General features: G+C 40.3%; 1 protein-coding gene across 1 annotated transcript; it reads right to left on the bottom strand.

The window, feature by feature from the left end:
* Positions 1-776: 776 nt before the first annotated feature.
* LOC311051647 (uncharacterized protein) lies at positions 777-11,950 on the bottom strand (the record flags this gene model as incomplete). Its single annotated transcript, XM_084066231.1, has 5 exons — positions 11,738-11,950; positions 8,388-8,483; positions 4,206-4,385; positions 2,576-2,873; positions 777-804 (listed from the first exon to the last, which is right to left on the bottom strand). Exons 1-5 carry the CDS (start codon positions 11,775-11,777, stop codon positions 777-779), a joined length of 642 nt encoding a protein of 213 aa, XP_083922357.1. The 5' UTR covers positions 11,778-11,950.
* Positions 11,951-12,331: the final 381 nt, after the last annotated feature.

The following is a 12,331-nucleotide window of genomic DNA, read 5'->3' as shown; positions in this document are numbered from 1 at the left end:
ATAAGAGGAGGTACGTGTTGGGTGTGACAGCCCTCAAAGGTGAACCCCCACTTCCCCTGGCCCCACACATTTGCAACTATATGGAGCCAGGAAAGGGAAGGTGTCAGCCTTGATCTCAAATGCATAGCCGCTATGTCTATCAACTAGAACAATAGCCAATGTTAATTGTCACCCACACCAGGCTCCTCTCTGTCTGCTATCTGTACAGGACAAAGTAGACCTGTAATAATTCTAACATATGACTTAAATGTGTATCTTATGTTGAGAAATATACTACACTCTCTCCTCCACTCTAAGCCAACCAAGGCTACTAAAAGGAGTGTGGATCAACCTAACTAGGTTATTCTGAGAGCTCCGCAATTATTTATTTAGGATCACAGGGATAACATTGCACCACGATGTGAAGGCATGATCAAAATGACACTACTTGCACCTGCCTCTTCCCTGCTATGGAACGGCTCCTCCTTCCCATACTTTCCACCATACTATCCTCCGGCCCTTTCAATCCACTTTTCACTTCCACATTCCCCAGGCTTTCTTTCTGAGAAACCAAGCCTGCCATTCAAGGTTACAAATACATTGAATGTATAAAATGACATAATAATAATTGAAATTGCATCCATACAAAAAACAAAATAAACAGAGAAATTGACAATTCCAATGACCAAATAAAATCAACAAAATCAGATCGTGTGACAGGGCTAGTATGGATTTGTTATTACTGTGGTGAAAAAGCAATGTGTTCCTGAGGTTTCTGCTGTTCAGCTGTAAACCTCCTAGTACTGCTGCTCGTCCAACCCCCAACTGACGTAGAAGGAACATTTCTATTGGACTTGCCCTGTGGTCTCAAAGTGAAGCAGTTGCTATATATATATATATATATATATATATATATATATATATATATATATATATATATATATACACACACACACACACACACACACACACACACACACACACACACACACACACACACAGAAGATGGAAACTACTCATCTTTGGGTCTTGGACCAATTTTTATGGGTTGTGGACCATTTTTTATGGGTCGCGAGTAAATGTCTCCTTTTTTCCATTTCCTACATTTAAAAAAGATATATCCATTATTTCAAAAGATTTTTAAAAATCACAACTTTTCATCTATTAAAAGAAATCCAACATTTTTCAAAAGTATTTCATAAATAAAACTAGAAAATGTGCTCCTCTGAGCACAGGTCTCCGCCAGTACTGTTCCTGATTAATTTTGTCTTACCTATTTATATTACATATTGTCACGTGTCACTTGACCAATGTTAGCTTGATCCCGTTAGCTTGACCAATGTTACCTCATTTCCAAAAACATAAATGTTTTTTGGAAGTGACACACCTATTTATAGGATTTTATTTCGTCATGCGTCTCGCTAGCCAATCAAAAGCATTGGTGACAACATATTGTCACATGTCACGTGAAGCTTGACCAATGTTAGCTTGGCTAGGGGGGGGGACACACAGCGTGACGGGAACGAAAACATACTCTCCACCATGCCTTCGGCCTGGCGGAGACAATTATTATTTCCAAAAATACACTTTTAAAAAAGTTTAAGAAGTAGTGAAACTAGCAGATCTACAATCTCACAATGTGGCGCGAAGCCCCAGTTTGGGGCCCGGGCAAAAGTCTAATTTCTCTTTTGGGTCTTGAGCTAAAAGGCTTGGGAAACACTGGTCTACTGGTATAATAAAACTTTACATCTAAAGTTGTTTTTCACCTGTATGAGTACTCATGTGCCTCCTGAAGTAAGAGATTTGATTGAATGTTCTTTTACAAACTGTACAAGTGAAGTGATTTTCCGGTGTGTGAGTCTGCATGTGTGTCGTCAGAGTAAATCTTCGACTGAAACTTTTTTCACAAACTGTACAAGTAAAAGGGGTTTCCCCTGTATGAATCCTCATGTGCCTCTTCAGAGTAACATGTCGATTAAAGCTTGTTCCACACTCTGTACAAGTAAAGGGTTTTTCCCCTGTATGAATCCTCATGTGTACTTTCAGATCACGCATTTGAGCAACGGCTTTGCCACAAACTGTACAACAAAAGGGTTTTTCCCCTGTATGAGTCTTCATGTGTGCCTGTAGATTATCATTTTGATTGAAGCTTTTTTTACAAACAGTACAAGTAAAGGGCTTTTCCCCTCTATGACTCCTCATATGTACATCAAAATTACCACGTCGAGTGAAGCTATTTCCACAAACCGTACAAGTAAAGGGTTTTTCCCCTGTATGGCTCCTCATGTGCCGGATCAAATGACACATGCGACCAAATCCTTGGGCACAAACCTTACAAGTGAATGGCTTTAAGTTTACTTGCCCTGTATGAATCCTTGCATGTTTCTTCAGATTTCCCTTACAAGTAAAGCCTTGACCACAAACTGTACAACTAAAGATTTTCTTCACTGTGTGACTCCTCGCAGATGTAGTTTGTTCTGATAATTTCAGTTGCTGGGACAGCTTGTTTCTCAAAGACAATCTTTGCCCTTTTTCATGTGTGTTGTGTGATTTAAGTGTGTTTAAAGTCAACTGATCTTCTGTGGTCTCCGCCCACTCATCACTGTCTTCAGTGTCAGATTCAGAAACGTGGGAAGCCCAGTCAGCACTGTCTTCAGTGATGTCTGATTCAGAACAGTGTGATGAGAGGAGACGGTCATCACTAGTATGTAGTGATGCTACACAGTCCTCTTCATCAGCTTCTGTTTTTGTTTCCTTATGTTTAGCTGAGGTGCTGGCTAGAGGCTCACCTTTCACTGCTAGTAATGTCTCAGATTCCTCCAGGACCAGACTTGGGCTCATCTCCTGCTGTTTAGGGGAAACCTCCTCTTTACAAACAGGGAAGTGCAGGGAGTCTAGGCAAAAGACAAAATAACAATAACATGTTCAATGCGTGAACTTTACATTTTTCCATGCAATATATATTGTTTTCTTGGTTCCACATCTCTCCTTGTTTTGGTCAATGCTCTGATTCTAGTGTGAGATGCCATAACATATGCCTATCCTGGTTCATCAGAGATGTGTTGTCAGACACAACCATTTTATTTACAATAAAATTGTTGACTGTGGTGGAACTTGAAAACGGTCTCAGTTTTGTACTGCAATGTTCTGTGTAAGCTTTTGTTCAACAAGCTGTTACAATACATAGTTAGAAATGTATTTAGACCATAATAATCCCCCCCTGGAATCCATAGAAAAAGCAGACAGAATAAACCTGAAATAACCAATTTCTTTTTTTATTACAAAATTAAGTCAGAATGATCTATAAAATAGATACAAAGCTAACTAGAAAATGTAATTCAAACAGTAGTAGGCTGCTTTCCCGAACTCAACTCAAAATTAAAACAAATGGACCCCGCTCCAACGCAATAGACACCTGGGAAATGTAATCAAATCTCGCAGGAACAAATGACGTTTGTGTCTTATGCTTGGTTGGGGATGAAAGAGAGGGAAATGATGATAAAGCGGACGCAAATGAGTGTTTATTTAGCCATCGTCTGTTCTGGCAACTGGGTGAGGACTGCTTATGGAGTTGGTACAACTGAGGTTCGGGAGGTTGGACCAAGGAGAAGAAAACCAAACACAACTCTAACCAGCCACTGGCAACTCCACCCCGCGCCACCCTGTGCCAACCACTCACCTAACTCCAATCAAGCTGACAACTCCTCCCCTGCCAACCACTGGGGTATTTAAACCCAACCAAAAATGGTGGTGTTCATAGCACCCCATACATGAGCCTAATAGTCCACTACCTTACAGCTGACTGGACTCTGCAGTCCAGGTGTTTGGAGACAAGATATACTCCAGAGAACCGGCAAAAATCATTCTAGTTTGCTTGCCCTGTTGTAGTTTGTTTACAAAGCCTAAAAGGAACAGAGAAGTTATGTTTTTGTCTATTTCTTGACAATTTTCTATTTTTTTTCTATTTTCTATTTTCTTCTACTTCATTAAGGTGTACAGTACAGTAAGTCTTTATTATTAAAGTTTATACTATCATAGCGGCATATAATGAAGAGGGGAAAAAATGGACAATATATTCGTCAATCGCAAGTTATGTGCACCCCTGTGTATGACAATTAATCATCACCAGAAATTCATAATCGTGACAGCCCTAGTGATAATCCTATATTGAATCCTTGATAAGGTGATAACACGACAATAGAACAGAATCAAAGAAAGAAACGTACTGGTGTCCAGGTTGTCTCCAGGTTCCTGTTGAATAGAAACGGTGCTGGCTGACACTGGAGAACTCATCTTCCCCTGCAGGCTGGACTCCACAGACTGGTCTGTGGTAGTACGGTAAACCATGGTACTTATGAATCCAGATGGAATGATCTTCAATACTGTCAATACCGGCACCCCTTTTCCTATCAAACAGATACAATGTGTTGTTATTGTAGTGCACAGCATGTGCCACCAGGTGGCATTTTGAGCTGAGCTGAGAAAGATGGCGGCTGCAAATGTCTGAAATTTCTTTATTAGGAGTAACCCCTTGAGATGAATCATCTCGTTTTCGAGGGGGTCCTCAAGTTACAAATACACTTCATACAAGACAAAATATTTTTTACAAACAAATCTGACAGCAACAACCAGACAAAACAAACCAAACAAGAGACACAACAAACAAACAAAAACATACAACGATAGCACAACACAATTGCAACAGTACACATAGCACGTAAATGAAACATTGCGTCATAGGTTGGTTATAATGATGATTAGTCAAAACATGAACAGGTAATCTCAAGGTGAGAGGACAGGGCAGTTTTGAACAGTTGAAAAGATGTTATTGAGCGAATATGAACAGGTAAGTTGTTCCAGTCCGAAGGAGCTTTAAACATAAATGATTTTTTGGCAACTGACGTGGATGCAGTTGGCACTTGAAAGTAAATTTGTGAACAATGTCTTAGTTGATGTCTAGAAGTGAAAGGTTCCATAAGCTGTTTCAAATACTGAGGATAATCAAAATAAATACATTTAAAAATGAACTGCAGCCAGTGCTGCTGTCTTCTTGATGTGGGAGATGGCAGGTTGAGATTTTCATACATTGTACAGTGATGGGTGACATATGGACAGCCATTGGCGAGGATACAGCAGGGGAAGAATGGTTCTGCCACTGTTTAAGTGTTTTGAACTTAAGCGTGATTTATTCTTTGTTGTGCGGCGGTGTTGCTCGCTGTAAGAAGCAAATCTACAAGCTCACAATGTGTTGCGATCGTCGCAATGCGTTGTGAGCTTGCAGATCGTCTATTTTAGGCAAAGACTTGTGTCAACTAGTTTGAATTGTTAACTCAGCCAGTACAGTTAGTACACCAGTTTTCTTGTCTTCACTTGTGAAGAACGAATCCGCAACATTCAATTACAAAGGTTAATGAAAGATGCCATATATTTCTAAATTGTTAGTAGCTGCATTCTTTATTGTGTTTACTTAGGCTAGTCAAGTAGTACTGTAAATGTTAACTTGCTTTAGACTAGGACTGAAAGGAATAGAAAAGAACATATAATTGTAAAATGATATTAATTCAATGGATTAAGCTGATTAAGGCCGGCACTCTCCTCAAAATGATTGGTCATAGTTTGCTAGCCTTAATGTTTAAACTGAAAAAGTAAAGATCTCTTGCAAAAGACTGACTTTCTTTTCTTTCCTATCTCCTGTAGGAAACCATACTGAAGCTACAAATAAATTGCTAGTCACATCTCTGCATTCCTGCAAAAGCTGTGGTATGTACTCTTGTCCACATGAGGGCATGTGTGGTCTTTTAATCACCCTCCTAAATACCTACATTTGTTTGAGTAGCTGTACTTGAGTATGTGTTGCTTATGTTAAAATAGTGAAAATACTGTAGCTGACCTCCTTTCACAAACTTATTTTTCAGTCATAGTTTTACTAACCTTAATGTTTAAATTGAACAGCTTAAGCTAGATTGCTAAAGACTAACTTTTCTTTACTTTTCTCTACCTCTTGACTGCATTTGCTCACAGTAGATAAAGTACTGAGAAATGTTCTGTACTTCTCAGCAGACTGGATTCATTGCCCAGCGCCTTGACCTGCACCAAAGAGAAGACAGCTGACCACTTACTCAAGTCTTCACAGCAGCCCCTGACCACTACTCAAGTCGCCACAGACTTCAAACACAGACTATAATTCCTAAAAACACCATTATAGGATATTCCCAAATCAGAAACTCTTGATAAATAAAAAATATCTGTGAGACTTTAAAGACAGTGCTGACTGAGGACAGGCAACATGGGATATAAAGCAGCAAATTATGATTTGCAAAAAGCAGTGAGGAAAGCCAAAATGGAGTATGCAGAGAAAGTGGAATTAGAGAAGGGAGACTCTAGGTCTAGGAGTTAACAAGCCCACACCAGTCCTAAGATGAGAACAGTAAAATTAATGAGGACTCATACAACACATTTAGATTAAAACACAGTTCACATTTAGACAGTGTCTGATCGGGGGTTTAATGGCACATAATAGAATCATTAAAATAAGCTCAAAACGAGGGCTGTCGGTCAGTCTGAAACTATACCCAGGAAAAAGCAGCAGCGTTGTGTTCCCTCTTCACCAAGCCCACGCATTCAAGGGCAAAACACACGTTTCGCAATGCCCGTTGTCACACACACACGCACACGCGCACGCACGCACGCACGCACGCACACACACACACACACACACACACACACACACACACACACACACACACACACACACACACACACACACACACACACACACACACACACACACACACACACACACACACACACACACACACACAAACCTAAGGGGAAGTGCTCTCCGTGGAGAGATGGACAGGGACTGCGCTGATGCATAGTGAAAAAGAACAACGGAAGCCCAAAAGGCCAGCTTTGTTTGAAGAAACGGTCTGAGGACACACACATAAATGAGAGGAGACTCCTAACGAGAGCAGAGTGTACTGCTTAAATACTGCAGGTAATCAGCCCACTGACGAGTGGGAGGAGGATGGGCCATGGGCTGAGTGGGAGAGACAACGGCCATCCTGCTACACATGAATATGATGATTAATTTTCTTTAGGCTGCATGCGAAAGAGAGAAGTATTTAACCATGCAACCAACTTTGCGAATGAGGCGTGAAAATATAAATGCTCGCTTGAAATGCCCAGAAATGCTTGCAAGAACCACACATGGACAGAAATAAGCAGGCACATTATTTTCGCCAGCTAAAATCTGCATGTTCGCCTAGTTTTACACATTCAGTCATAACTGGAGCCTTACACAAGTCGTTGTGACCGTTATGCACAACTTTCACAATTTCCACTTGTGGAAATGATTATGTAACTTTCCAACCGTTGTTGTAGGCTTCCTGTCATATTGTAACGTGTAGGCCTAATGGTCCAAGGTTGAAATGAAAAGCATTCCATTCCCTCCATAAGATATGGGGTGGATTACCTCAAGGGCCTACCGAGCCAAGACCCAGGGGCCCAAGAGCTCTAGGGGGCCCGTAGCCAGAGCCTTTGTGTGAATTATTGCTATTAATAATTATTGCTATTAATAATTTGGATTTCTTTTCAAAGGGATTAGTCATTCATGTCAATAACAGAACAGAAACAAAAGTCTTGAAAACGGAAGGAATAGCCTAAACATTCACTTTGTAGCTGTTACATGAAAGATTTATACCTTTTAGGTGCATGTTTGTCCTGCCAGTTTATCTATAGGACTTTAGAGGGACATGCAAAAAGAAAATGCAAAACAGCATTGGAACCCCAAATCCTGTTGAGATGCAGGGTGTGTTAATAGTGCGTGGCAACTTGTCATCAGCAACGGGGGTGTGGCCCGTAGCGTAGTATAGCTGCAGCCATGTTAGGGGTCAGAGAGTACATAAAGACGCACTTTAGACTAGAGAGTGACTAATTTACTTTCCCTATCCCTCTCTAAATAAAGGAATTAAAAAAGCCCCCAAAAAAATCGAAAAGAAGTTTGACTAAGAGAGTGACTTCATCTTGCTCATGTTTTTTTCAAATTATATAAATGTATTTCTGTCAATGAATCAACAACATTTTTAAATAGTTTTTTTTTAATAATCAATTAACTGTATTGATTAACCAGTTAAGCCCTGTATTACATTTTGTTGTACAACGGTGACATACAAAAATAGTGAGCCCGTAATATTTACCATACAGATCTTGAGAATTATGAGGGCCGAGTTATAAACGTATACAAATATATATATTGCCCAGCCCTAACGACTATAGATAATTATCCTTATGGTGATGTTCTTGCCATGATAATAATATACTGAAACATTGATAAGGTGATAACCCTACAACAGAACAGAAGAACAGAAAAAGAATAAAAAGAAAGCAAGAGAGAGTATTAAACGTACTGTCCAGGTGGTCTTCAGGTTTCTGTTTAACAGTAACAGTGCTGGCTGGTGCTGGAGAACTAATCTTCACATGCAGGCTGGACTCCACAGACTGGTCTGGAATTAAGGAAGAGCAAAAGGACTTTAATTTGACATGGGTTGTGGATGAAGGTTGAATACAAAACAGAGGCTACCATCAGCTTGTTCACTTAAAACACAATGCCTAAAGCTAAATGGCATTTGACACAGCAACAACTGTTCTTTATAAGATGCACACTCCCAGTTGTCCAGTGGATCTCAAAGCACTGCTACCCCAAGCTCACATCCCAGGTCGTATCACCCGGAGGGTACTACCAAGCCACGCCCTGACCATCCTCAAGTCAAACACCAAATGCCTTGATATGAGCTTTCTCCACTCTGCTATAACAACATGGAACAGCCTTCCCCCTAAGGTTGTTGGAGACATTACATCAAGTAGTATTCATGCCTTTAAGAAGAGGCTGAACAAACACCTCCTCGGTATGTGACTGTAATCCCATGAAGCTCAAGGACATTAAATCATCAAACATTCAGTTTATACATACCCCTGACTGAGTAGCTGCAGATCAGTGATAGGTTCTTTGAATGTTTTTTTCATAAAGCCTGTATCTGCAAAAGCTTAATTAAAAAAAAAAAAAACATCAAATGTAATGAAGCATCTGACAACGCATGGGATACACGAAAGCAGAGTGACAAAAATGTTGTGAGCTTGTAGATTTGCTTAAAGGCATAATATGTAACTTTGCCCTGTGTTTACATAACAAAACAATACATTTATTTTACCATGTCCCTCTTTACCAGTAGTTATCAGCAGATAATACCCTCCAGAAAAACCTGGGCAAAAATCCTTGATTATGCAGGCTAAAATCCTTGATTATGCAGGCTAAAATCCTTGATTTCACGATTAAATATGCAGGGTTTTATGTTATTTTATGCGGTGAAATTGCGGGAAGTTGCGAAATATGCGGTAATTGGAAAAAAGGTGATTCTTCTCCCATACCCAGCTGTTACTAGGCCAGTAGGCTATACTGAATGGAAAATAGCCATTTTAAAGACTGTCTATGATAAACAAGCATACTAGCAAGCTACATCACAGAAAGAGTGCTGGTAATGTTTTAGTTCTTTATTTTTATTTTCTCAACTTTTGTGTTGGAAAGTAAGTAGTAGCTCATAACATGTCCGGTGGATTTTAATGAAACAAAAACTTTGCATATAGAAAGATGATAATCCAAGCTTTCCGTACAGCTGTAGTCCTGAAACATGACATGTCATACCAACCAGACGAGCGTCATGTGAACCAACCAACCAACCAGTACAGCTGCAATGTTGGTGAGTTTAACGTTGTTGAATACAATCGGATGGGACTTTCTGTTTGGATGAATCTGCTTTCAAGGGTTGGTGTTACTTGCAACTCTACATTCCAGATAGCTGTAGTATACAACTCTCGTAGACGTATTTATGATTCTGACGTTTTCAATCTACGAGAGTTGTAGGGTTCACCCCCCATGGACACAGAGTCTTTCAGCACTATACCCCGTAGCTCCGACGGAACCTCTCCCTCCGCTGTATAGCTCCGAGATGAGGTTCCTCGTTAGTTACTGCCGTCTGTTTTCGAAATGGTCGCACGTCGTCCACTTTACATGTTTCTTACCCCTTTCTGCACATCGTATCCAAAAAGTAAAGCATTTCCGCTACTCTCTCAGATGTTTGAAGTTTTAACGCGCCATAAAAGCTATCCAACGGGTTGAAGAAAGTATTTAATTTGCCTCGGTTTTCATCCGGTTACATGGTTTTTAAGACATTGCGCAAGGGTTGCGCCCGTAGAGATAACATTACTGTTTACCCTACTGGTCAAATGTTGAATTGCATCTTCTAATGCAAAATATTATGGAACCGGATGAAAACCGAGGCAAATTAAATACTTTCTTCAACCCGTTGGATAGCTTTTATGGCGCGTTAAAACTTCAAACATCTGAGAGAGTGGCGGAAATGCTTTACTTTTTGGATACGATGTGCAGAAAGGGGTAAGAAACATGTAAAGTGGACGACGTGCGACCATTTCGAAAACAGACGGCAGTAACTAACGAGGGACCTCATCTCGGAGCTATACAGCGTACAGCGGAGGGAGAGGTTCCGTAGGGGCTATATACCCCGTAGACACTCCAAACATGTACAAATTGAAAATAAAGGTGCTTACCCCCACGCCCCCAATGTTACCTCTTGCTACGGGGTAGTAGTTTAATGTAATAATCCATATCTTTCAATAAAGAAGTGTTTTAATGCCGTCTGTGGCCAATTCTGTCGGAACTTCCTAATGGGCGGTAGTGACGGGGCGCATCCGGTGAAACTCGGAATTACACTCAATGTAAACAGGAAGTAAACAAGGGTGAAATAATGGCGTTCGGCCACAGACGGCATTAAAACACTTCTTTATTGAAAGATAAGGATTATTACACTAAACTACTACCCCGTAGCGAGAGTTAACAATTGGGGCGTGGGGGTAAGCACCTTTTTTTCAATTTGTACATGTTTGGAGTGTCTACGGGGTATAGTGCTGAAAGTCCCTGTGTCCATGGGGGGTGAACCCTACAACTCTCGTAGATTGAAAACGTCACAATCATAAATACGTCTACGAGAGTTGTATTCTACAGCTTAGATTCCAGATATTAAAAATAGGATCTAAGAGTTGCTTGCGGCTAAGCCTAGCTTTCCCTGGTTTACATATTGGAATAGCCTCCTTCCAACTTTCTGGCAACATTTGTCCCTCCCCTCCAAACTATATTATACAATTAATAATACAATTTAATTGGTGATTCACAAAGATGATTAATCATTTTATCAGGGGTCTTCAACAGGGGGTCCGGGACCCCTAGGGGGTCCTCAGAGTTACTACAGGGGGTCCGACGAATCTTTGTGTGATAAGATTTTTTTTTTTTTTAATAAAATTCAAATCTTTTTCCATTTTTTTTTCAAAATGTTTTCAATTTTTTTCAAATTTTAATTTTATTTTTTTCTTTATTTTTTTTACCTAACATTAACCACTTGAACCCTAACATCCCTTTTCTGAGGAGAACTTTAGCCAAAAATAGCAGATCTACAAGTTCACAACGCCTTGCAGCGCGAGGCGTTGTGAGCTTGTAGATCGGCTATTTTTGGCAAAGAGTTATAGGCCTAGGTCAGGTGTAGAGGGAAAAAAGAGCAGCAAAAGTTTATCTGAAACACAATTTTATACGATATTGAGGGGGTCCCTGCTTCATCTCTCTCTCAGCTAGGGGGTCCTTGGCCTGAAAACGTTGAAGACCCCTGATTTTGATAGCAGATCTGATCCTTACCTGGTGCTGTCATCTTCGTTTTCCTTAGAGAGCGCCTCATGTCTGTTACTGTCTTTCCCTTTCACTTAAATCACTTTCTTTCTCAACTGTAGTCGGTCTTCATCCTCTGCTCACGTAGTTCCTCTTTTCCCTTCCTCTGCAATAGTTTCGGAAGTTCAAGTTCGGAACTATGAAGTTTAACAAAAGCCTTTGCCAGCATCTTTGCTCAGGCTCACCGTTAGCGTTGCCAGGTTTAAGGAGAGAAACAAGCAACCCGGTCTGTGAAAACAAGCCCAGAAGAAGCGGCCACATGAGCACTTTAAACCAAAGATAGCCGATCCACGAGCTCACAACGCGTTGCATCGAGCTTGTAGATCTGCTATTTTCAAAAGAAAATGTGAACATATTTTTGAAACATTTTAATGACACAAATCTTGTATGGGGGCATAAAACATTTTCAGATGGGGTTCCGCAGACACATACATATTCATTTGGGGGTCCTTGCCATGAAAATGTTTAAGAACCACTGGTTTAAATGACATTAGGAAACAAGCCCAAAATAAGCAACTGCATTTTAGAATTAAAGCCCAAAAAACCACAACCACCAATATTTAC

Source organism: Gymnoscopelus microlampas, assembly GCF_963454915.1.
Source record: "Gymnoscopelus microlampas genome assembly, chromosome: 9".
Classification (NCBI taxonomy): domain Eukaryota; kingdom Metazoa; phylum Chordata; class Actinopteri; order Myctophiformes; family Myctophidae; genus Gymnoscopelus; species Gymnoscopelus microlampas.
This window is presented reverse-complemented; position numbering and strand designations above follow the sequence as displayed.